The sequence below is a fragment of the Gigantopelta aegis genome, chromosome 12 (genome assembly GCF_016097555.1).
Source record: "Gigantopelta aegis isolate Gae_Host chromosome 12, Gae_host_genome, whole genome shotgun sequence".
Lineage (NCBI taxonomy): Eukaryota > Metazoa > Mollusca > Gastropoda > Neomphalida > Peltospiridae > Gigantopelta > Gigantopelta aegis.
This window is the reverse complement of record NC_054710.1, coordinates 19,899,076-19,923,376: the sequence shown is the minus strand read 5'-3', so window position 1 is coordinate 19,923,376 and position 24,301 is coordinate 19,899,076. Positions and strand designations below refer to the sequence as shown.

The 24,301-nt window shown below is 37.7% G+C and overlaps 2 protein-coding genes across 6 annotated transcripts in view; one reads left to right on the top strand and one right to left on the bottom strand.

Moving 5' to 3' along the window:
- Positions 1 to 21,026, bottom strand: part of LOC121386609 — a 30,967-nt gene extending 9,941 nt beyond the window's left edge. For 2 of the 5 annotated variants that reach the window (XM_041517562.1, XM_041517564.1), the window contains exons 1-2: positions 15,030 to 15,683; positions 13,714 to 14,043 (exon numbers count right to left, since the gene is read on the bottom strand). In XM_041517562.1, the coding sequence (XP_041373496.1) occupies positions 13,714 to 14,043; positions 15,030 to 15,144 (445 nt within the window). In that variant the 5' untranslated portion in view covers positions 15,145 to 15,683. Of the gene's footprint in view, positions 1 to 13,713; positions 14,044 to 15,029; positions 15,684 to 16,290; positions 16,521 to 20,306; positions 20,447 to 20,898 lie in introns of those variants that run through there. The other 3 variants (XM_041517565.1, XM_041517563.1, XM_041517566.1) reach the window with 3 other exon arrangements.
- Positions 21,027 to 21,385: 359 nt separating this feature from the next.
- Positions 21,386 to 22,283, top strand: LOC121385880 (fibrinogen-binding protein-like). The gene is made up of 2 exons (XM_041516671.1): positions 21,386 to 21,872; positions 22,042 to 22,283. The coding sequence occupies exons 1-2, from the start codon at positions 21,386 to 21,388 to the stop codon at positions 22,281 to 22,283; spliced, it is 729 nt and encodes a 242-aa protein (XP_041372605.1).
- The last annotated feature ends 2,018 nt before the right edge of the window (positions 22,284 to 24,301 follow it).

Genomic DNA, 24,301 nt, shown 5'->3' with positions numbered 1-24,301 from the left:
CCATGCCAAGGAAAGTGACATTACCATTACAACAACTCAGATGAAAGAAGCATGAAGGGAACAAAAAGAAACGGCAGGTAGAGCTACCCCGCAAAATTCCATGACGAACAGTATAACTCTACCAGAACTTGAAAATGCCCTTAAACATCTAAAAACAAATTAAAAAATCTCCAGGAACGGATGGTATTACTAATGAAATGCTGAAACACTGAGGGAATATTGCGCGATCCAAGCTGTTGTAACTTTTCAACCTAAGCTGGTCTCAAGGCAAGGTGCCACAAATCTGGAAAGAGGCAGTGATGATACCCATACTAAAAAAAGGTAAAAACAAACAAAAGGCAAGCAGCTACAGACCCATCAGCCTATTATATACTAGCTGTGTCTGCAAAACCCTAGAGCACATCATCAACCATCGGCTTCAACAGTTTCTTGACACTGAGAACACCATCATCCAAGAACAGGCAGGATTTAGACAATTCCGCAGCACAGAAGACCAGGCCACCTACCTGTCATCGAAGATGCTTTCCAAGCACAGAATGTTGTTCTTGTCTCCTTCATTGATCTGCAAAAGGCCTTTGACAAGGTCTGGAAAGATGGCCTGCTAGCAAAGCTATAAAAAATGGAACAGGTGGACTAAGTCTTATCTTCATAACCAAACGGCGATTGTAATGGTAGATGGCCAACACATACACCATGGAGTATATCAGGGAGGAGTACTGTCACCTAATCGCTTCATAATCTTCATCAATGACATGGTTACACAACTACCCAAAGGGATAAAGGGATACATACAGCACTATATGCATATGGTGCTCGGAGGAGTATGCAACAGCAACATACCGCATGCAGCTTTCCCTTGACAATGTTACATCTTGGAGTCGAGACTGGTGCATGACAATCAACAAAGACAAGTTAGCTACTATTCTTTTCCCACTCTCCACAAAGAAGGAAGCAGGCAACCTAAAACTTGATGACACGCCTCTCCAGTATGAGGGCCAACAGACATACTTGGGGGTCACTTTGACAAGAGAGAGACCTGGAAACCACAAATGGAGAAAGCCGAGGCCAAAGCTCAAAGAAAACTTGCCATAATGAGAAAACTAGCTGGCACCAAGTGGGGTGCTGATCATAACATAGTGAAAAGAGTCTACCAAGGAGAATTCAGACCACACCTTGAGTACGGATCCAGTGCATGGTCAACAGCAGCAAAGTGACATCAACAAAAACTAGACAGGGTTCAAAACCAAGCACTCAGGACAATAACTGGAACAATGAGGTCAATCCCCATTCAGAAAACGGAACAGCTCTCTGGCATCGTACCCCTCAGCAAACGTCGGGACTCGAAGCTCATGATATAAGCCACTAAGTTCAAGTCTTTGCCACAACATCCAATGAACAAGAGAATGAATTACTATCCATGCAACAGACTCAAACGAACTAGCTTTCATAAACAGAGCAAATCACTTCTGAGGCAACATAAGGGACAACTCCCAGATAAAATCCATCATGTTAGTACTGTCAGCTGCATCCCACCATGGGAACCACAACTGGAGAATGTAAAGATATGCACAGTGGTCCAACACCTCACCCCTGGAGAGGAACACAGTGAACCATACAAACAAGCCCCGACACTGGCCCTGATTGATGAACAGTACCCAGAGACATCATGGACGCAGGTATATACTGATGGATCTGCAACAAATGCAGTAGAAAACGGAGGGGCTGGAATATACATCACGGACCCTAATGGCTACCGAGAGGAGGCACATTTTCCTATAGGGAAACACTGCACAAACTATGTTGCAGAAGTTGAGTCTCTCATTCATGCTACCCACACCATCAGCACCAGAGAGGAGAACTGCTCACATGTCGTCTTCCTGATAGACACTCTCTTTTGCCCCCCCCCCCCCCTCTTAAAAACAACAAGTTTGACAGACTTTCAGAAGTCATACATCCTATCAACAGTGTCAACCAAGTCGTGTTACAATGGATCCCTGCTCACAGTGGCATACCAGGAAATGAAAATGCAGACAGACTGGCAAAACTGGGAGCAGCTAAAGAACAGGAGGATAACTGGGTGACATACGAAGAGATGAAATCCCATGTTAAATCTTTCCATAGACCCCCCCCAAACAAACCAATGATTATTACCTGCTGTCCTGTCAGGAAAAGTTATGGTGGTTTCGACATGTAGTCAACAAGCAAATGAAAAGAAGAAGAAACCATCTGGGGCCGTATGCATGAGGGGCGGATAAGTCCACTATCCGGGAATAGTGCCTATCCGCCGGATAAGTGGGGAAATTTGGTATGCATGACGGCCGGATAGAGCTCCCCGAATAGCCTAAATGCGAATAGCGCTATTCGCTACATTTTCTGCATATAAAGGCCTATCCGCTGGATAAGTCTGAAAGGAAAATGGCCACGCTGGTGTGTTGCGATTCAGAAACAGGCAAATATGTCGACAAAACTGATTATTTCTTGATCGAACAAAGCAATTTGACACTTTTTATAATGTGGAAAAACATGAAGAATTTAAATTTGAACAACAAGATATTCTGAAGATCACAGATGAAATATCAGGAAACATCGAAGTGTCCAGTCGGTTGGGCGTGTTAACATCGCTGTCAAAAATCTACAAAAGTACAAGTTTGCAACACTTTCAATATGTCTACGGTAACTGATCGGTGAGGAACCTGTTTTTATGTAATAATTATTACATATTAAATTCAGTCTGTTTGTATTTGCCACATCGCCATGCATTGTCTTCAATCTTTTAATGTAACCTGTCGAAAACCGCCCCCCATCAAAAACCCTCCCACTGGCATTTTACTTCCTATTTCTTTTTAACTTCAAACAACGTAAGCACGAATTTTGATTACGTCATACATGTATGTTGTTCACGAAAACACATCGACAACTTATCCAAAAAGGGAAGGTTATTTGGGGAACATACAAAAATGGAAATATAGAAATTAATCTGTATGTCTTCATTGGGGTGGGTACGGCTTGTCAAACAACTAGCCTAAGGTAAGCAAATAAAGTTTTAGATTTTCACTAAATTGTCAGCGTAAATATATTAAACCACCGGATGATTGAAATGGCCATGCACAGTACTGTAGTGTAGGCTACCCTTTTAGTGGAACATAGTTTTCGTAACTGAAACAAGTAGTTTAATTTTATTTTTATTGAAAACATGTGCAAGATATATAATGATTATATAAGCTATTTTCATTGATTCGCTGACTCACTTATTTATGTATGTGTTCATTTTATGTTATAGACATGCATCAGTCAACAATTTGGTGAGATGGACTGACAACACTCTTCAGCAGATGCCAAACCATAAAACGAATATGGATGTATCAAATGTCATTCTGTCAATGTGCAGGTACTGCATACAGTGTGTGTGTGTGTGTGTGTGTGTGTGTGTAAAACCATGTGTGTGTATATAGTGGAGAGAGAGAGAGAGAGAGAGAGAGAGAGATACCAGGGGCGTAGGCTGGGGCGGGGGGAATTCGGGGGCTTCGGATGACCCCCCCCCCCCCCCCCCCCAGCAAATGGTCTGCTTTCAGTACTAAAATATACAGGTTTATAAATATGGAGTTTCGGGTGGTGCAAAAACAAAATAGAAAAAGGTCCACTTGGTTCATATTCGAAACCACCACCCCACCCCACCCCCCAGGTCCAGATCACGCTACGCCCCTGCAGAGAGAGAGAGAGAGAGAGAGAGAGAGAGAGAGAGAGAGAGAGAGAGAGAGAGAGAGAGAGAACTAGCTGAAGTAATTATTTTAAAGCATAAAAATTAATATAGCGTTGGTAAGATAAATTAACCACTAAACATAAGATACAATTTTTCACCATTAATAAAGCATAGATTTGATAAAAGTAAAACTATGTAGCTACATAACAAGTTCTATCATTGTGCTCTATAAACATATATTGTGACATGCTGTCAAATTCTTTTCTTTCTTTTTTTTACCTTAATGAAGCAGATGATTTGTTCTTTTTCTTAAAAAAACAACCACCCCCCCCCCCCCCCCCCCCAAAAAAAAAAACCCCACAAAAAACAACAACAACAACAACAACAACAAAAAACCCACCTGTTATTACCCAGATATCTTATTATCATAAATGTCATATTTGTAACATTTTGTTCCAGGTACATGGCACATAAGTTGCTGTTTACTCTGGTTGTGAACCCATGTACATCTGAAGTGAAGATATACAGCTGGACAAAGTTCAAGCAAGTTGAATGTGTGCCTTTTGGAACATTCTAAGATTCATAAAGTTATTACGGTTTGTGTAATGCTGCATAACTGTGCTAAAAGACTCCATCCGATTCAGAGAAATACAATGACAGTGATCCAGGTTTTGTTTTGTTACAAGATGATAACTTTGGTATGAAAGAGATTTCAACCCAAGTGGTTCATGATGTTGATAGCAGAGCTGTTGTGTACTAATATACATTTACTCTTAAAGACAACTGTAGATGACAAAGTAATAAGTAAATGTGAACTTTCTGATTTACATGCTCTGTTAACACAAAATGATATTCATATTTTACATTTTTCATACATCTTTATTTAGAATTTTAAAATTAAATCAATACGCAACAGGAAAATAACGTTACAGTTAAATGATTATAATTGAGAAGTACAATGCAAAACAATCAATAAAATAACGACAAATTAACAAAATGATTATGAAAAATACATGAAATTGTTTTAAAATCTGATAAAGAATAAAAAATAATTTTAAGTAATAATTTTGTTCATGTACAATATTGAGTACCGTAAGTATTTAATTACATGTTCCCTCTGACATGTCATCCAATTTAATTAACAATTTAAGATTGGTTTATCTTAAGATATCTACACTTGGTTTATTTACTTCTACACTATACTTGCTTCACTCTTTGCAATTTGTCAGGTGAAATAAATTATAAATATTACTTTGAATTGTTATTTGTTGTGTATTACAGTGTATGCCCTGTTTGGCAATATGTACCGATTGAAAGAAATAAGGGATCACCCCAACACTTACAGGAGATAGTGACTGCAACAAAAACTCTATTGTGTTAGGAAGTTAACTGTGTTACTGTCACCCAGTCTCACATTACTGTCATTCAGTGACTCCCACAGTACATCTTCGTACTTTATACAGACATTAGGACGATAATAGTATTCAATATTAAGTGTTCCCTTATTTTCTTTCTCTGTATATTTTGTATATCATGTACAAAACTTCATTTATTTTTATGGTATTTTAAGTTTCAACATGGAATAGAGTATATATACGTGTAACATGGAATCAAGTCCCTATGTATTAAAAGTGTAAAATAATTTATACTAATAGTTAACATTACTAGTTATTTAAGATACAGTTGGTTTGACGGACTAATGTTATTACACTCGGTATAGTAATGGAAATCAAATCTTTGTAGAGCTTATTGAAAGCAATGACAAATTAATGAAAAACTGAAATTACAAGTTCTATTCTCGTGGTGTCCATAATTGAGCATTCAATGTCTTGGATATGCCTCTAAAAGTTGTTTATGTGTGTTAAAACTATTATTCCAGATTATAAATTGTATACATGTATTTGCATTTGGATTTTAAAAATATTATTTCGTTTTTTAGTATTATTACTTTCAGTATTATTACTTTTACATGGCTATTAAATAATAATAACGAAACATTACCCCTGTATTAAAAACAGTTTCCCTTTCTCTTTTGGGGGTTCTGCCAATATATTTTAGACTATGAGTGTGTGTCCCATAATTCATTTGAACAAAACCCCAAGTGAGTTTCACTGGGTGTTTATTTTCATAAATGTTCTGTCCATTTCGTATACTGAACCAAAAGAAGACTCTGTTGCGGTGGTGGTAGGGTTGAGGGTGTGGGTAGGTGTGGGGCTCACAATCCACATGACAAAACCACAGTTCTTTATTTGTATAAATTCCGACAAAAAGTACATTATCGTCATCAAAGAAAGAAATGTTTTATTTAACGACGCACTCGACACATTTTATTTATTGGTTATATGGCGTCAGACATATGGTTAAGGACCACACAGATTTTGAGAGGAAACCCGCTGTCGCCACTACATGGGCTACTCTTCCAATTAGCAGCAAGGGATTTTTTTATTTGCGCTTCCCAAAGGCAGGATAGCACAAACCATGGCCTTTGTTGAACCAGTTATGGATCACTGGTCGGTGCAAGTGGTTTACACCTACCCACTGAGCCTTGCGGAGCACTCACTCAGGGTTTGGAGTCGGTATCTGGATTAAAAATCCCATGCCTCGACTGGGATCCGAACCCAGTACCTACCAGCCTGTAGACTGATGGACTACCACAACGCCACCGAGGCCGGTCTTATCGTCGTCAAGTGCAGGTAATCAGGTTGAGTAAAGGATATTTCTTTGATATTTCTCTCTCCCTCTACCCCTCCCCTCCCTCCCTCCCTATCCCCCTCTCTAGGACTGGGTCTCTCTCTCTCTCTCTCTCTCTCTCTCGGACGTAACCCAGTGGTAAAGTGCTCGCGCGGTCGGTTTGGGGTCAATCCCTGTCATTGGGCCATTTCTCGCTCCAGCCAGTACACCACGACTGGTATATCAAAGGCTGTAATATGTGCTATCCTCTGTATGGAATGGTAAATATAAAAGAACCTTTGCTGCTAATCGAAAAGAGTAGCCCGTGAAGTGGCGACAGTGGGTTTCCTCCCTCAATATCTTTGTGGTCCTTCCCCGTATGTCCGACGCCATATAACCGTAAATAAAATGTCTCGAGTGCGTCATTAATAAAACAATTCATTCATTCCGTTCACATGGGTTACGTTAAAAACAATACTGTCAGTAGAATGATAGAAATACATAGAGAAACGTTTTACCCGAATTTGAAGATTTCCTCCCCGACCCCCCCCCCCCCACCCCCAATCGCTTATGGTTGGTGTTCGATCTATTTTCCAGTTATCTCCCTCTCAATCTGCATTTCTATATTTTATTAGTATGCTGGGTGTTATATCTTGGTCCCCCATTATTTATTTATTTATTTATTTGGCAAAACTATTTGCCTCTATTTTATTGGTATTTGTTTTTAATTTGCACCCCTTCCTAAATATATACTGCACTTTTAATGACTGTTATTAACTGGATTGCTATAATATATATTTTTTCTTCTATTTAATTTTATTTATTTTCATTATTATTTTTGTATTAGGCCTATTATTTTTTTAATTTAATTTAATTTAATTTAATTTAATTTTATTTTATTTTATTTCATTTATAAATAAATGTATTTATATATTTTATTTATTTATAAATATTAAACGAAACGCTGTTCTTTTTGTTTACAAAAGTACATTGTAAGCGCAAAGTTCAGTTCCAGAATGCCATGCGCGGCAAGGAGTTCCCCCAATCTAAAAATAATGTCGCCAGATAGCTATTTGCGACGTCATTTACGTTTACGCATACCAAAAAGCGAATAAATTTAAACGCAATTAGCAATCCGCGTTTAGCTGCTATCCGCGTTTAGTTTTATCCGCTCCTCATGCATACAGCCCCTGATCAAAACTCTGGGAAAAGATACTCTCAAATTTGCAATTTAAATTAAGAACATAATATTAAAAATTCCTAATTATCTCTATAGTAGACTACTAGTTTGTGAAGGCAGCTCCTGCAAATAATTAAACTGAATTTGAGAAGTATCAATTAAAAACTCTAAGACAGATAATACTTTAATTTTTTCAATATTAAATTTGTCAAGTTTTAAAATATCTCTATTAATGTATGAAGACAGCCTTTGAGAATGATTGTATTGAGTTTTAAACTATCCAGTTAATAATCAGAATAGACTATCCAGTCAATAATCTAGTCTGTATCTGAAACCTGGTAATCTAGATGAATATTTCTGTTTCCGTAAAACTATAATTTATATATATATTTTTTTTATTATTTGTCTATTTAATATTTATGGCTTATGTTCAATGGCTTTACTCTGTACGATCCCTTGATTTGAAAATATAATTATGTCATCTTATAATTAAGGTGCAATTTCTGATCAAGTGTTATGGTTCATTGGTGTTTTATTAAATAATCGAATTTTGTGACAACACGACTTCAAAGTTGAGACATGACACAAAGGATATGACATGAAAATACTGGATATTATAATTAAATTGTGCATGTTAAACAGGGAACGTGATCCGGTGTACGCGACTCGAAACTCTGCTAAAGTGCTGAATGATGCAATCAGCGATCTGTCAACTTAACACACGGTGGTTGCTGTTAAACTGGTTAAAGTATGTGGCTGCGGTACATATTGTAATGACTTTTTAAACCACCGAATATCTGCTGTCACTCTTATTATGCTTTGTGTAGTGTAAAAAGCACGACCCTCACGTCAAAATATCAATGTATGTATTGTGCGCAAAAAGAAATGCCACATGTTTACTGTGAAACTGTTTTATTTGTCTTGAAACGATAAGACTGTTTAAAATGTCTGAGGATTCTGATAGCCCGATTGGTCACACAGACTGCATGAACAGTATAAGATAGTTTTTTTCTGAGTCAAAATTGACCAAGAAGCTCTTGAGATCTACAAGTTTTTCTATTTCAGGATGAAGACCAAGCTCAGCTGCAAGTGGTAATCTAGAAATTAAAACAACTACTTTGCAGGAGAGATAAACGAAAAACCTATGGAATCAAAAAGAAGGAGAAGTATTTCATGTTTATTATGTTGCTTTGACAAATCCGCCAAAAACTTGTAACTTTGAAAGTCTTGCACGATAGTGTTATTAGAGATCACATTGTACTGGGTATTCGAGACAACACTACTCGAACACATTTACTTCAAGAAATCTGTAAAGGTGACGAGACTGGTCCGCTGCATGCACACATATACAATAGAAGCACCTGCTGAAGAAATCCACAAATAGAAATCTCTGAAGAAAACTGCTACAAACAAGTTTAGATCTGATGCAACTCGTAACACTTCTTGTAAGGCTAAGAAACAGTGCAAAATTTGCAGAAAGAGATGTACTACAAAAGAAACTTTGTCATGCTTGGGAAAAATCATGCTCTAAATGCAAACAGATGATACATTTTGATGTAAAGTGTCCTCGAACTAAAAATACACCACATTGATGAATGCTACGGACTACAATGATTCTGATTGTTGCTCTAGAAACAGCCATTGTAGAAACAGGACTGCTACAAGGAGACGACACTGCAGCTGTCATTAAGATAGCTGATTTTGTACTTCACAACAATGAATTTCTTTTCAAGGATGTCCTTATAGATAGATTCTTTAAGCAGATATCGGGTACAGCCATGGGTACGCCCTTTGCGATTACCTATGCTAACATATATATGTCCTACTGGATGCACAAGTACTGGGAAAACACTCCCAACAGACCTGACATTAAATACAGGTTCATTGACGACATCTGGGCTTGGTCCACTGCCTCAGAACCAGATATTCTAGAGTTTGTTAATAAACTTAATGAACAACACCCCAAAATAAAATTCACATTTGATTTGAGTAAAAAATCTGTGACATTTCTAGATGTGAAAGTGATTGCTGATAGCAAAGTCCTGCACACTGACCTACATTGTAAAGAAATGGCTTCTCACAAATACCTCCCCCTCCCCCCATACTAGCTGTCACCCACGACATGTGTTTAACTCTACTGCTTACAGTGGTGCTATCAGAATTCGCCGTATATGCAGTAAACCTGGATGGGAAAGACAACACCTTCTAGAGTTCACTGAATACTTGTTAAATTGTGGATATAAAAAGAAAACAGTTGTGGCTATGTTAAAAAAAGCACAGAACCGCCCTAGAGCTGGATTATTAAAGTACACAGACAAATCCCAGTCGACCAAAAACATTGTACCTTGGGTAACTTACCTATGATCCCAGGCAACCAAACCTCTGTCAATTTTCCAAAGACACAAACATTCTTCATACTAGTGAAAGGATGGCTAAAACTTTAGTGGCCACACCCATCACCATTGCTGAACGTAAAAATGCCACCTTAGCTAACATTTTAAAATGTAACCAACTTAATGTTTTTCAGTACTTTCTAAATGTAAATCTACGTTCGTGTAAAATGAACGGGTAAGGTGAAATTAGATTTCATTAGCCCTACGTCATAATCGTAACAAGTTAGATTTCATTAGCCCTAGCTACGCCATAATCGTGTTGGTGTGATGCCCTCTAAGCATACATGAATATATTAATTTTTTTATGCTTTATTAATAGTTTTTAACAAATAAATTATGCTCAATAAATTAAAAATACAAGGCTGCAATCGATGCAGTGGCATAGCGTGGGCGGGGCCACCGGGGCAGTTGCCCCAGGTGCAAAATTCTGGACTGGTGGAAGGGACTCGAGGAGTGCTAACGGTCCACTGGTTATGGGGCGCAATACTTGCCTTGCCCCAGGCACTGGCAACTCACGCTACGCCACTGAATCGATGTACACCCCTTCTCCTGCTGTTGTTTACCAAGCCTGCACTATTTAAAAACATTTCCAGCCAGTGCTCCACAATTGGTGTAAAAAAGGCTGTGGTATGTACTATCCTGTCTGTGGTGTGGTGCATATAAAAGATCCATTGCTGCTAATCGAAAAGAGTAGCCCATGAAGTGGCGGCAGCGGGTTTCCTCTCTCAATATCCATGTGGTCCTTCACCATATGTCTGACGCCATTTAACCGTAAATAAAATGTGTTGAGTGCATCGTTAAATAAAACATTTCCTTCCTTCCTTTTTCAGTTAAAAACATTTGCAGAGTAACAGAACTCATGTTTACTTTGAGCCCAGCTACGGTTGTTTGTGAGAGACGTTTCTCAGCTATGAACAGGGTAAAAACATTTGCAGAGTAACAGAACTCATGTTTACTTTGAGCCCAGCTACGGTTGTTTGCGAGACTTTTCTCAGCTTTGAACAGTGTAAAAACATCCCAGAGAAGATGTTTAGGGCAGAGAGTGTTAAATAATATGCTTACAATAAAATGAATAATGACCCATGGGCCAAAATCCCTAAACATTTCTGAACCAATGCCAGCCATAAAAAAATGGCTCACAAGTGGAAAGGGATCTCACCACATCTACAGCCATACAACATACACTGACACAATAATTATATTTAGATGAAAAAGTGGACACTACCAAACAAATAACAAATTTTAAATCAACAAATGGACACTATTTAAAACAAATTTTAAATCAACAAGTAGAGAAGACAGTGGATACTACTGGACAGACATATACATTTAGTACTTCCTGGGTAAATGTTGTAACCTATTGGCAAAATTCTTTATTTGTGCAATTAAACCAATTACTTTCAAGATTATTACATTATTAAGCACTGTATTAAATTAAATAGGAATAACACAATTGGTTACCTTAAGAAGTATGGGCAAGTGGAAAAAATATATGGGGCAATTGAATATCTGATAGGCACTTGCCCTGTGGCAAGTAATGTTTTTGAAAAATTTTGAACCCCTGAAATTGCTTCTGTAGATGGTATAAGAAAATATAATGAAGTGTTTAGCAAATATTGGTCAGCTACCTGGGACAGTCCATTTACAAGTGGACGAAACTGCAACACCTGTTATTCTACCTGCTAGATGACTTCCTGTACCTCTAAAGGACAAGGTAAAGAAAGAACTTGAGAGAATGGTTCGTCTTACTGTCTTGGAAACTGTAGATGACCCTAAAACTTGTGTAAATCAGATGGTGATAGTGATTAATACGGAGACTATCTGTACTCACAAGCTGATGCAATGTTTACTGAGGCTAGCAATACTTCAATCTGATTAAAATTAGCTCTACTGGTCTACCAGTAGATCTAACAGCATTGCGTGGACTCCCATGTCCAGGTGACATTTCATCTATAAATAACAATTTAAATATTGACCAATTACACTTCACCTATTATAGCGTTATTCGGGAGCATACAAATTCTAAAAATATCGGGGGAGACTATTTATGCAATAGGCGAACTTGTTGGTCTATTTTAACATTGAAAAAACAGGGGTAAACGTTCAGTAATAAACTCTGGATTGTATACTAGTATAAACAGATTTTATGGCTATAACATAACAGGTTTTTTTGTCTTTTATATAATATTATATAAAATTTTATATTGAGATTAGTTTCCGACATACTTCGTAATTCACCCGAATCATTACGTATACCCTCGGCATAATTCCGAATGTTTTCAAATTCTTTTCAAATCACTGGCATGATTTTGCAAGTAAGGTTTTGATTGGTCGAATGAAAGGTCAACTGGAAATGAGCTCCAACGAGCTGCTGTTAGATCCACATGTAATAGTGGAGCTAATTTTAATTAGATTGTTTGTACTCACAAGCAGATGCAATGTTTACGGGGGCTATCTGTACTCACAAACAAGTGCAATGTTTACTTAGGCTACCTGTACTCGCAAGCAGATGCAATGTTTACGGGGGCTATCTGTACTCACAAGCAAGTGCAATGTTTACTGAGGCTACCTGTACTCACAAGCAGATGCAATGTTTACTGAGGCTGCCTGTACTCACAAGCAGATGCAATGTTTACTGAGGCTATCTGTACTCACAAGCAAGTGCGATGTTTACTGAGGCTAGCTGTACTCACAAGCAGATGCAATGTTTACTGAGGCTACCTGTACTCACAAGCAGATGCATTGTTTACTGAGGCTATCTGTACTCACAAGCAAGTGCAATGTTTACTGAGGCTATCTGTACTCACAAGCAAGTGCAATGTTTACTGAGGCTATCTGTACTCACAAGCAAGTGCAATGTTTATGAAGGCTATCTGTACTCACAAGCAGATGCAATGTCTACTGAGGCTATCTGTACTCACAAGCAGATGCAATGTTTACTGAGGCTATCTGTACTCACAAGCAATGCAAGCAAGTACTCACAATGTTTATGAAGGCTATCTGTACTCACAAGCAGATGCAATGTTTACTGAGGCTATCTGTACTCACAAGCAAGTGCAATGTTTACTGAGGCTATCTGTACTCACAAGCAAGTGCAATGTTTACTGAGGCTATCTGTACTCACAAGCAAGTGCAATGTTTATGAAGGCTATCTGTACTCACAAGCAGATGCAATGTCTACTGAGGCTATCTGTACTCACAAGCAGATGCAATGTTTACTGAGGCTATCTGTACTCACAAGCAAGTGCGATGTTTACTGAGGCTAGCTGTACTCACAAGCAGATGCAATGTTTACTGAGGCTACCTGTACTCACAAGCAGATGCATTGTTTACTGAGGCTATCTGTACTCACAAGCAAGTGCAATGTTTACTGAGGCTATCTGTACTCACAAGCAAGTGCAATGTTTACTGAGGCTATCTGTACTCACAAGCAAGTGCAATGTTTACTGAGGCTATCTGTACTCACAAGCAAGTGCAATGTTTATGAAGGCTATCTGTACTCACAAGCAGATGCAATGTCTACTGAGGCTATCTGTACTCACAAGCAGATGCAATGTTTACTGAGGCTATCTGTACTCACAAGCAAGTGCAATGTTTATGAAGGCTATCTGTACTCACAAGCAGATGCAATGTTTACTGAGGCTATCTGTACTCACAAGCAAGTGCAATGTTTACTGAGGCTATCTGTACTCACAAGCAAGTGCAATGTTTATGAAGGCTATCTGTACTCACAAGCAGATGCAATGTTTACTGAGGCTATCTGTACTCACAAGCAGATACAATCTCTACTGAGGATATGCTGGCGTCATCGTTTGAATCGTGACACGTCCACACACCCTCGTCAACATCAGGGTTGAAAGATTCGATGGCCATCGTGTATGATGAACTCGTCCTGATTTTCAGCGTGTAACCGTCGACAACCGTCTTGCAACTCTTGGAAGTGAATTGGTTGTCACACTGAAGAACTAATTTATTTTTGCCTGGTCGAGTGAACTCCACATTTCCCGTTACGTTCCCACTGTTAACCTCACATATTATGTCGTGTGGAACACCTTTATAACCTCGAGCTATGCTAGTGTAAATATCCAATTCTACAAACCCTGTAAAAACAATTAATAATAATAAAAGAAAAAAAGAAAAAAAAAGAAAAAAAGGTACACGTGAGATGCTCGTTAAGAGTTTGATAGAGAAGCACAATTAACGAATGTGTTTATACTCACATCCATGCTTATATATAATTAAGATCAAAGCATGCTGTCCTGGGCAAACACATTCAATCTATCTGGGATGCCTGTCCAAGACAATAATTAAGTTACTGGTACTGTTAGTTTGTGTAGTGGCCTTACACCTACCCACTGAGTCATTATGCTTGTTTTGGGGTGGCATCCGGTATCGGAATGTGAACCGAAGTAATTACATGTACCAACCTTAATTCTGGTGGCTTATCCACTACACCATTGAGGCCAGTTGTTTTACATGTACGATTGGATTGTAATTATGTGAAATTTGTCAAATGAGATAGATTAAGTTTGTTTTGGACCAACTACTGGTGATTTTGCACCCATTGGAGAAGGTATTGTCTGATTTATGAAGTTATTCACTTATTGTTCTTTATTAGTATGGGAACTTTTATGACATGGGTACCATGGTGACTCATTTACAATGGCAGACCAACAGTTTAGATACGTAATATTAACTTTTGGGAAAGGAAATATCTCAGATTATTTAAAGATCGAATTAGACTTTACTATATGATGTTCCAAACAAAATAACAGGAAGATGATTTCATTAATTTACTTTGGAGATGTTGAAACTCGATATTGGAACAAGAATAATAAAGAAACCCCGTCAGAAGTTCCTCTACTAAGTGTTATGGGTTTGAAATATTTGAAATTAGACACTGCATTTCATGTACTTAGACAATTTTTAAACAGCAGTTCTCTTACTATGTAATGTTTTTAAAGATTGTTTTACAAAATGTATCCATTAATTCCCAAGATTTTAGGGTACCTAATTTTACCCTTCGTACCCTCTGGCAGAAACCCCGATGCAATCTTGAATAATTTAAAGTGAACATTTAATTTACCTTCAGCAGAGTTATTGGTGATAACAAATATCATCACGAAAGATCCAATGATGATGTGGACCTTTGTGAAAATCATATCTGAAAAACAATTTACAATAATACAAAAAATATTCATTATACAAAAAAAGAAAGAAAGAAAGAAAAAAAAGACACACCACCAAAAACCCCCACAAAAAACCTACAAAAAACCCAAACAAACAACAAACAAACAAACAAAAAAAAAAAAAGAAAAAAAAAAAGAAGAATTATGCAGAATTAAATGACTACGATACCCTACAATAAACCGATTCAGTTAATAAATAAAGTTGAAATGTAACATTCATGATTAATTAACTGTTTCATTAAAAATTAATTTTAAAACAATAAATTACAAATAAACAGGGCTGTAGCTAGCGAGGGAGGGAGCAGATGCCCCCCTCCCCCCAATTTGTTTTACTGGTTATGGATAGTTACGTTTTAAGTATGTACAATAAGCGTAAATGAACACAGATCATCTTAACTTTACCATAGGGTTCTCCAAAATTAACATCTTTAATGACTACACATATTTGGGTATCACTATAGACAGCCATGGTAAATTCAACATTGGTGTAAAGTGTTTAAAAAAACAAAGGACTTAAATCTTTAAATCACTTATTAAAATCCGTTCTCAAACACAATCCACCCATCAACATTTGCACTAAACTATTCAATACATTAATTAAACCAGTGTTGTTATATGAGAGTGAAATTTGGGGACCACAAGTTTGTAATACTAATTATTTTACTCTTGGTGTAGAAAAAGTACACATAAAATTCTGTAAATGGATCGGGGGGGGGGGGGGGGGGGGGGGGGGGGGGGCAATAAATATACCAGTAATGCTGCAGCATTAGCAGAATTAGGAAGATTGCCACTGACGTATGATATAATTATTAATGCCTTTAAATATGTATTACATATCCAGACTTCAAACAACCCACTGTTAACTTCTGCGTTTATTGATAGTTCAAAGTCAGCTCAGAACAACAAACCGTCGTGGGTAGCTAAACTTATTAATGCTGCTAACCTAATTGGAATTCCTATGCATCTATCTTCAACTCCAGAGTTACCGACTGCATGCACTTTAGGTGAAATCGTAATTAAATGCGAGCAGTATTTTTTGCAGTATATTACGACATAGCTAACATCAAACAAAAAGTCTAACAAATATGGTAATAAAATACGAACATATATGTCATTCAAACAAATACCGAGTTCAGTTGAGTCCTATTTATTACATACCAAAGTTTATGAAAGCAGAAAAGCTTTTACATGGCTTCGTTCAAGTGCACATTCACTTATGATTGAAAATGGCTGTCCACCTCCACATCCCAGTCCTTGTCTCTGCAAATGAAAGATACTGCTCCCAGACCACCTGGTGTCTTGCGCTTTTCATGCTCGTTCGTTCCACTAATTGATAATTGAATAATTCATAGACTTTCATATTTTCTTTGTTCAATTTCTTAGGGGCGGGACGTAGCCCAGTGGTAAAGTGCTCGCTCGATTCGCGGTCGGTCTGGGATCGATCCTCGTGACGTCGGTGGGCCCATTGGGCTATTTCTCGTTCCAGCCAGTGCACCATTGTGCATCATTCTACCCTCAAAGGCTGTGGTATGTACTACCTTTGCTGTTAATCGAAAGAGTAGCCCATGAAGTGGCGACAGCGGGTTTCCTTTCTCAATATCTGTGTGGTCCTTAACCATATGTCTGACGCCATATAACCGTAAATAAAATGTGTTGAGAGCGTTGTTAAATAAAACATATCTTTCTTGTTCAATTTCTAATAAACATTTAAAAATATAAAATATATAAACTTCCTAAATATCTCACTATTAGCCTGTGGAGACTGCCATTTAAAATTTTCATTTTATCAGGGTTTTAATTACAAGACGGCATCTCGGCAATTGCCCTTCCTTTGCCGTAAAGCCCTCCCATTTTCACCCCTACCAACGGCAATGGTGTGCTGTGCCCAATCTGATTAAAATTAGCTCTACTGGTCTATACAGTGGAACTAATTTTAATTAGATTGAGCTGTGTCCACCCCCTTGTCGTCAGTGACTCACTGAATGTTTTTAACTACCTTTATCTAAGTCAGGCCCGTAGCAGGGGGGACCGCCCCCAATAATTTTGGCTGTTTTGGGGGTGGGTTTTTTTGTTTTGTTTTGATAACCTTTACTTTTTTGTTCTTTTTTTTTTTAATCCTACTGCCCCCTTTCCTTTCTCTCCTTTGAATTCCATCTCATTTCTTCTCGATCTGGCAACTCTTCCTATCTTTCAACTTCTTTCGCTGTCCACCTCCACATCCCAGTCCTCGTCTCTCCAACCGCAACAGATGCTTGTCTCTTGTGGCTATCCGTGCCACACACATGCCATTCCCACTTCGGGAAGTGTTCAGCAGTTACTTCTGGCATTGTTAAGAGGCACTTGTAACCACCTACTATGCACCCCTACTACCGGCGGTTGTTAGTTACATCTTGACTGAATGTAAAAGTTGTAGCGAGGCCAACGGATCGAGATTAACGACGAGAGTTAAGTAACGGGCAAATAACCTTTGAATCATGCTCCCGAACCCCCCAAATAACTCATCCAATTGACACCCCACCCCAGCCCAATAATGTCCACCATGCTACAGGCCTGTACGTTGTCCTGGAAATGTACTTACATTTTGTTGTGAAAATAATTAAATGCAACAAAAATTCTGGCAAAAATGATACAGATATTCTGGCAAAATGTGCTAACCTGACACCTTTTGACCATGTATTTCCATCATTCTACCCTCAATGTAAAAATGCGTAGTGATTCGTAAATACAACCCTATATTTTGGCAATAATGCTAATATGAATAAATAAACAAAAGCCAGCGTACACCCCCCCCCCCCCCCGCCCCCCCACCCATACAAAAATGGGAGCCCGTGCGCCTATGTATATTACATCTTAAAATGTTATCTATTCAACATGAAATGTGTAGTGGACATTGTTTTGAATAATAGTAATATTATAATTATCAACAAACAAATCACTTCGAAGTGTTGTCAAATTTACCTCACTCTCTTAAGAAAATGACTGTTTGCACTGGACTAGATGGTTTACATGTGACGATAGGGTTAAAATTTATTTTAATGGTTTTATTTTTTACGTGTATTATTATGTATCGACCATCACACAATGCTTCCTGTTGTTTGGATCTCAATTCCACGGTAACGGAATTACAATTCACACCTTTTTTGGACAGATATTTACATTTAACAAAATCTTATTATATCAATAGATAAAAAAACTTGTTATGAATTTTGAAGTACACAAGCATGCCTTTAAGAAACAGCTGCTTTTGATTTCTAAATATAGAACATGTATGAAATTATTATTGGTTTGATTTTGGTACCGGAATTACTCAGATTTCGAAAATCCATATTCAACTAATGTCATGACAGTTCCTCTGAAAGTTGCAACCAATACATCTTGATGATTATCATTACTAACTAGGCATATGTTTAGACTATATACTGGATATAAAATTGATCATGGTGCATGTACTGTATTTTTAATATTTACAGGTTGTCTTTGCTAACGGAACTGAATGGCATGGTAACGGAATTACGAGTCCAACCTTTATTAAAATAAAATGTCAAACACTAATTAAACTTGCCTTTATTATGTTTATTTCTCTTATACCAAACTCTTTACAGCAGAATTTTGGCTTTTTATGTTGATGCTAGCTTACTATGAGTTTACATATATATGATGGAATAAAGATACATATAGCTTAGTGTAACTTAGTGCCCCCAGAAAGAACATGGGTTAAGATTAGGGTTAGGGTTAGGAAAATCATACAGTAATAACAACAATAATTAATTTTGTCAAAAGGTTAACTTTAAAAATTAAAATTAAAAATCTACCAAAAAAAAAAAAAATTAGTATGTCGCCATACCTATATTACCATCTAGCAGAAACCCTCGACAGTATCTTTATGATATTTGGAACATTCGAGACAATCTTAGTTATAATTTTCAGCCACACAAAGTTTCAAAATTAAAGGATTTTTTTTTTTTTTTTTTTTTTTTTTTTTTTTTTTTAAAGAATTTGATTGTTATTTTTCGATAATTTGGCCAACACCACCCGTTTCAAGACAATAATAATAATATAATAATTATGATCGTTTACATCTGTTTGGATGTGTTTATATTTGGTATTATAAACAGTAAGATATTTACCAATATTAGTAGCAGTAATCTTGAAATAATCCCTTGTAGCAGATAACTGAATGGTTTTGCACATGAGTCACAAATGGTACAAGCACCAACTCTGTGCACCATCTTTAAGTTGGGAATAGGATTTATTTCACTCATACAGTTTTGGAAATTCAGAGTTGCTTATATGCCGTATTAAAATGTTTTGGCATATTTTGCGAAATCATTTGAATTAGTTATTCCTTCTTTACCTGACATCACTGCATATGAAACCAATATTTTGGTTGTTTATCCAAAGGAATCTTTTACAAATAGGAGAACTACTGCTGCCTTAAATCATCCTTTCCTCCTTGGCACTTTTATACATTATAAATAAGAGTATGTTATCAGTGTGGGTGTGGTGCTATGAATGCAATCACAGTACATGTTGGGGAAAGGGGGGGGGGGGGGGGGGGCTCTCCAGATAAAAAATGGGTTAAGCTTAGGGTTAGGGTTAGGGTTAAGAAAATTATACAGTAATAATAAGAGTCATTAATTTTGTCAAAAGGTTAACTTAAAAAAAATAATAATAAAAATTAAAAAATCTGCAAGAAATGGCGCCATACTCATTTTACCCTCTGGTAGAAACCCTGGTGATGTTAGAAATGAAAATCTTTTTATATTTTTATTTAATGTTTATATTTTAATGATATATATGTACATTAGGTTAGGTTTCTGTCAATAATAACAAGAAAAACATCGTTATTTTTACACTACGCGAGATACCGCGAGGATACATTAAGCTTAATTTCCAAACTTTTTAGGCACAACAGAAATCCGGATTTAGTAATATAACATTAAATATACTGCACATAAACTATGTAAAAAAAATAAAAAATAATAATAACTTCAATTTCCAGACCAAAAAACCCACCAAAAGTTACATTTAGCTGAATGAAATGTAATATATTTTTAATCAAACCTGTATTCAGAAGTTTAAACAAATTATTATTATCCAAATTATTTTTATCAATTAATATCAAAAAGCAGTTAATTAAATTAAATTAGTTTGAATGGTTTGAATTAACTTACCAAATATTGTTTTGACAAGGCAAACGAACATATATCACGTGACTTTTAGCATTTCCTATACTTTACGACACGCCAAGTGGTGCAACTCCTGAGTGAATTCCACGAATTATATCGGAGATCCAGCCAATTTTACGAATCATTCCGGAGAATCAAAAATAAAAAGACCAATGTGTTCAAATACATTTATTGTAAGGCACCTAAGCCTTTTGTAGCTTATAGTGGATCTTATCTACAATCAGGCCCACGACAATCGAACAATTCGTCGAGTGAACGACACTCGTATCTCCTCGGCCGATTCCACAACACTGCCCTCGACCCTTCGGCCGATTTCGTCATGTAGGAGTTTTTTGCTCAGCGCTGGGAGAGAATCTCCATACACTACTAGACAACTAGACTGATAGTCAGACAGAACCATCGCTTCTCGGCCTTTTGTTTCGAGGTTTTTGAAAGGCAGGCAAGCGGGTTTATCGCGACGATCAGCGCAGTGAAGTAGAGAGATGCAGAAATAGATAGAAAAGATATAGAGAAGAGAGAAAGAAGGATAACAGAAGTACAGAGAAAAAACTGAGTTTTAATTTATTCAGTGACCTACCTTGACCCGAAGATGCCTCTGAGTGTACAATACATCTTGAAGGACGTCATGGATCGATGCGTTCGGCTTCAGACCGTGTTGCACGGATCTTTTAGACCCCTGCAGTGGGGCGAGCTGAGAGATGCCATCTTGAAGTTTACACCTGAAAAAGAAATAGAATCAATCAGTCAGCTGAAAGTTTTTGGTGATTGGACTATTGGTTTCAAAGATTATGAAAGTAAAAACAAATTCCGTAGTGCGTTCAGGATCGGGTCTTTTCCGTTTGTTATGTGCAATGCTGAACAACGACTAGCTGTATGAAGGGCGTATCCACTAGTTACCAATATGGGTCGACGAAAATGTCATCAGCGATTTTTTTTGAAGAGAACAAATGTGGTAAAGTGATGTTTCCTTTAAAAAGATAGCTAACATAAAAACTAATGTTAGAAACTTTGAAATTGTTTGCACGGAGGAGGAGTACAACAACATCCCACATTGTGCGGACTTTATGGGACAGGATTTTCTAGTGGTCATGAAAAATAGAGAGCCCATTTGTTTATTGTGCGAAGAGACCGGCCATGCAAAAAAGGAATGTCCAAATAGACAACGCAAAACGTCAATAAGCAGTGAGACTAGAGATACACAGAGCGACACAAACAAAGACAAGCCACGGAACACAAACAAAAGAAAATCAGCGGACTATGACGACAACGCGGTGAGAAAGGCCAGCGGAAACAAAGGAAAATCAACAGAGTGGAACATCTATAGCGACAGCGAAGACAATACAACAACAAACAGCGAGGTCAGCACAGACGCGTCAACAACACCAGCGACACCGATGAACAAAGAAACGAAGACAATGGCAAGTGTGGTACGTGACTCTGGGTGCCCCAGAGAACCAGTATCGCGATTGAGAATGAAAAGAGTAAACACAAGCGAGAGTAAAAGTGACAGCAGCGACAGCCACAGCGACAGTGACAGCCACAGCGACAACGGTGTTTACTTATTTGGAATAAAGGCTACAAACAAACTGTTTTAACTGTTCAAAACCAACACAGGGCGAGAAGCTGAAAGAGAAAATGTACTGGCGTACCGTCTAAAACCAACACAGGACGAGAAGCTGAAAGAGAAGATGTACTGGCGTACAGTCAAAAACCAACACAGGACGAGAAGCTGAAAGAGAAGATGTACTGGCGTACAGTCTAAAACCAACACAGGACGAGAAGCTAAAAGAGAAGAGAAGATGTACTGGCGTACAGTCTAAAACCAGACAGAAAACGGAACTGTTTAAACTGTTCAAAACCAACACAGGACGAGAAGCTAAAAGAGAAGATGTACTGGCGTACAGTCTAAAACCAACACAGGACGAGAAGCTAAAAGAGAAGATGTACTGGCGTACAGTCTAAAACCAACACAGGACGAGAAGCTAAAAGAGAAGATGTACTGGCGTACAGTCTAAAACCAGACGGAAAACGGAACTGTTTCATTGAAACCAGGAGTTTCATTGAAACCAGGAGTTTCAAAAACGTGAAGGACTCTAAAGACAGTGTACATACATAAATATAAGAGAACTTTAAACATTAATATTAAACATATTATATTTATACTTACATTTTTACACAGATACTTACCTTCTCGTTTTTTGTTTAATAATACTATACATAATTATACTTATCATTGTATATACAGATATTTCCGGTTCGTTCCGACGTACTTGTGAGGCGTAGGGCTGCCTAAACTCTGTTTTTTTTTCTTTATCTGATCCTGAAAAAGGCAGAATAAAAATTTGAAACTAAAAAAAAAGAAAGAAAAAAGCAAGAAAAAAAGCTGTACATAGCAACATACACTATTAGACCACTAGACTGATAGTCAGACAGAACCATAGCTGTACATAGCAACATACACTACTAGACCACTAGACTGATAGTCAGACAGAACCATAGCTGTACATAGCAACATACACTACTAGACCACTAGACTGATAGTCAGACAGAACCATAGCTGTACATAGCAACATACACTACTAGACCACTAGACTGATAGACAGAACCATAGCTGTACATAGCAACATACACTACTAGACCACTAGACTGATAGACAGAACCATAGCTGTACATAGCAACATACACTACTAGACCACTAAAAAAAAAGAAAGAAAAAAGACAGAAAAAAAGCTGTACATAGCAACATACACTACTAGACCACTAGACTGATAGTCAGACAGAACCATAGCTGTACATAGCAACATACACTACTAGACCACTAGACTGATAGTCAGACAGAACCATAGCTGTACATAGCAACATACACTACTAGACCACTAGACTGATAGAGACAGAACCATAGCTGTACATAGCACACTACCACTAGACTGATAGACCACTCAGACAGAACCATAGCTGTACATAGCAACATACACTACTAGACCACTAGACTGATAGTCAGACAGAACCATAGCTGTACATAGCAACATACACTACTAGACCACTAGACTGATAGTCAGACAGAACCATAGCTGTACATAGCAACATACACTACTAGACCACTAGACTGATAGTCAGACAGAACCATAGCTGTACATAGCAACATACACTACTAGACCACTAGACTGATAGTCAGACAGAACCATAGCTGTACATAGCAACATACACTACTAGACCACTAGACTGATAGTCAGACAGAACCATAGCTGTACATAGCAACATACACTACTAGACCACTAGACTGATAGACAGAACCATAGCTGTACATAGCAACATACACTACTAGACCACTAGACTGATAGTCAGACAGAACCATAGCTGTACATAGCAACATACACTACTAGACCACTAGACTGATAGTCAGACAGAACCATAGCTGTACATAGCAACATACACTACTAGACCACTAGACTGATAGTCACATAGCAACATACACTACTAGACCACTAGACTGATAGCAACATAGCAACATACACTACTAGACCACTAGACTGATAGTCAGACAGAACCATAGCTGTACATAGCAACATACACTACTAGACCACTAGACTGATAGTCAGACAGAACCATAGCTGTACATAGCAACATACACTACTAGACCACTAGACTGATAGACAGAACCATAGCTGTACATAGCAACATACACTACTAGACCACTAGACTGATAGTCAGACAGAACCATAGCTGTACATAGCAACATACACTACTAGACCACTAGACTGATAGACAGAACCATAGCTGTACATAGCAACATACACTACTAGACCACTAGACTGATAGACAGAACATAGCATAGACAGAAACATAGCATAGCAACATACACTACTAGACCACTAGACTGATAGTCAGACAGAACCATAGCTGTACATAGCAACATACACTACTAGACCACTAGACTGATAGTCAGACAGAACCATAGCTGTACATAGCAACATACACTA

Coding starts and splice junctions, on each gene's coding strand:
- LOC121385880 (XM_041516671.1), top strand. CDS start 21,386: ATGGGACAGGATTTTCTAGTGGTCATGAAAAATAGAGAGCCCATTTGT. Junction 21,873..22,041: donor TGACAGCCACAGCGACAACG/GTGTTTACTTAT, acceptor AAACCAACACAG/GACGAGAAGCTGAAAGAGAA.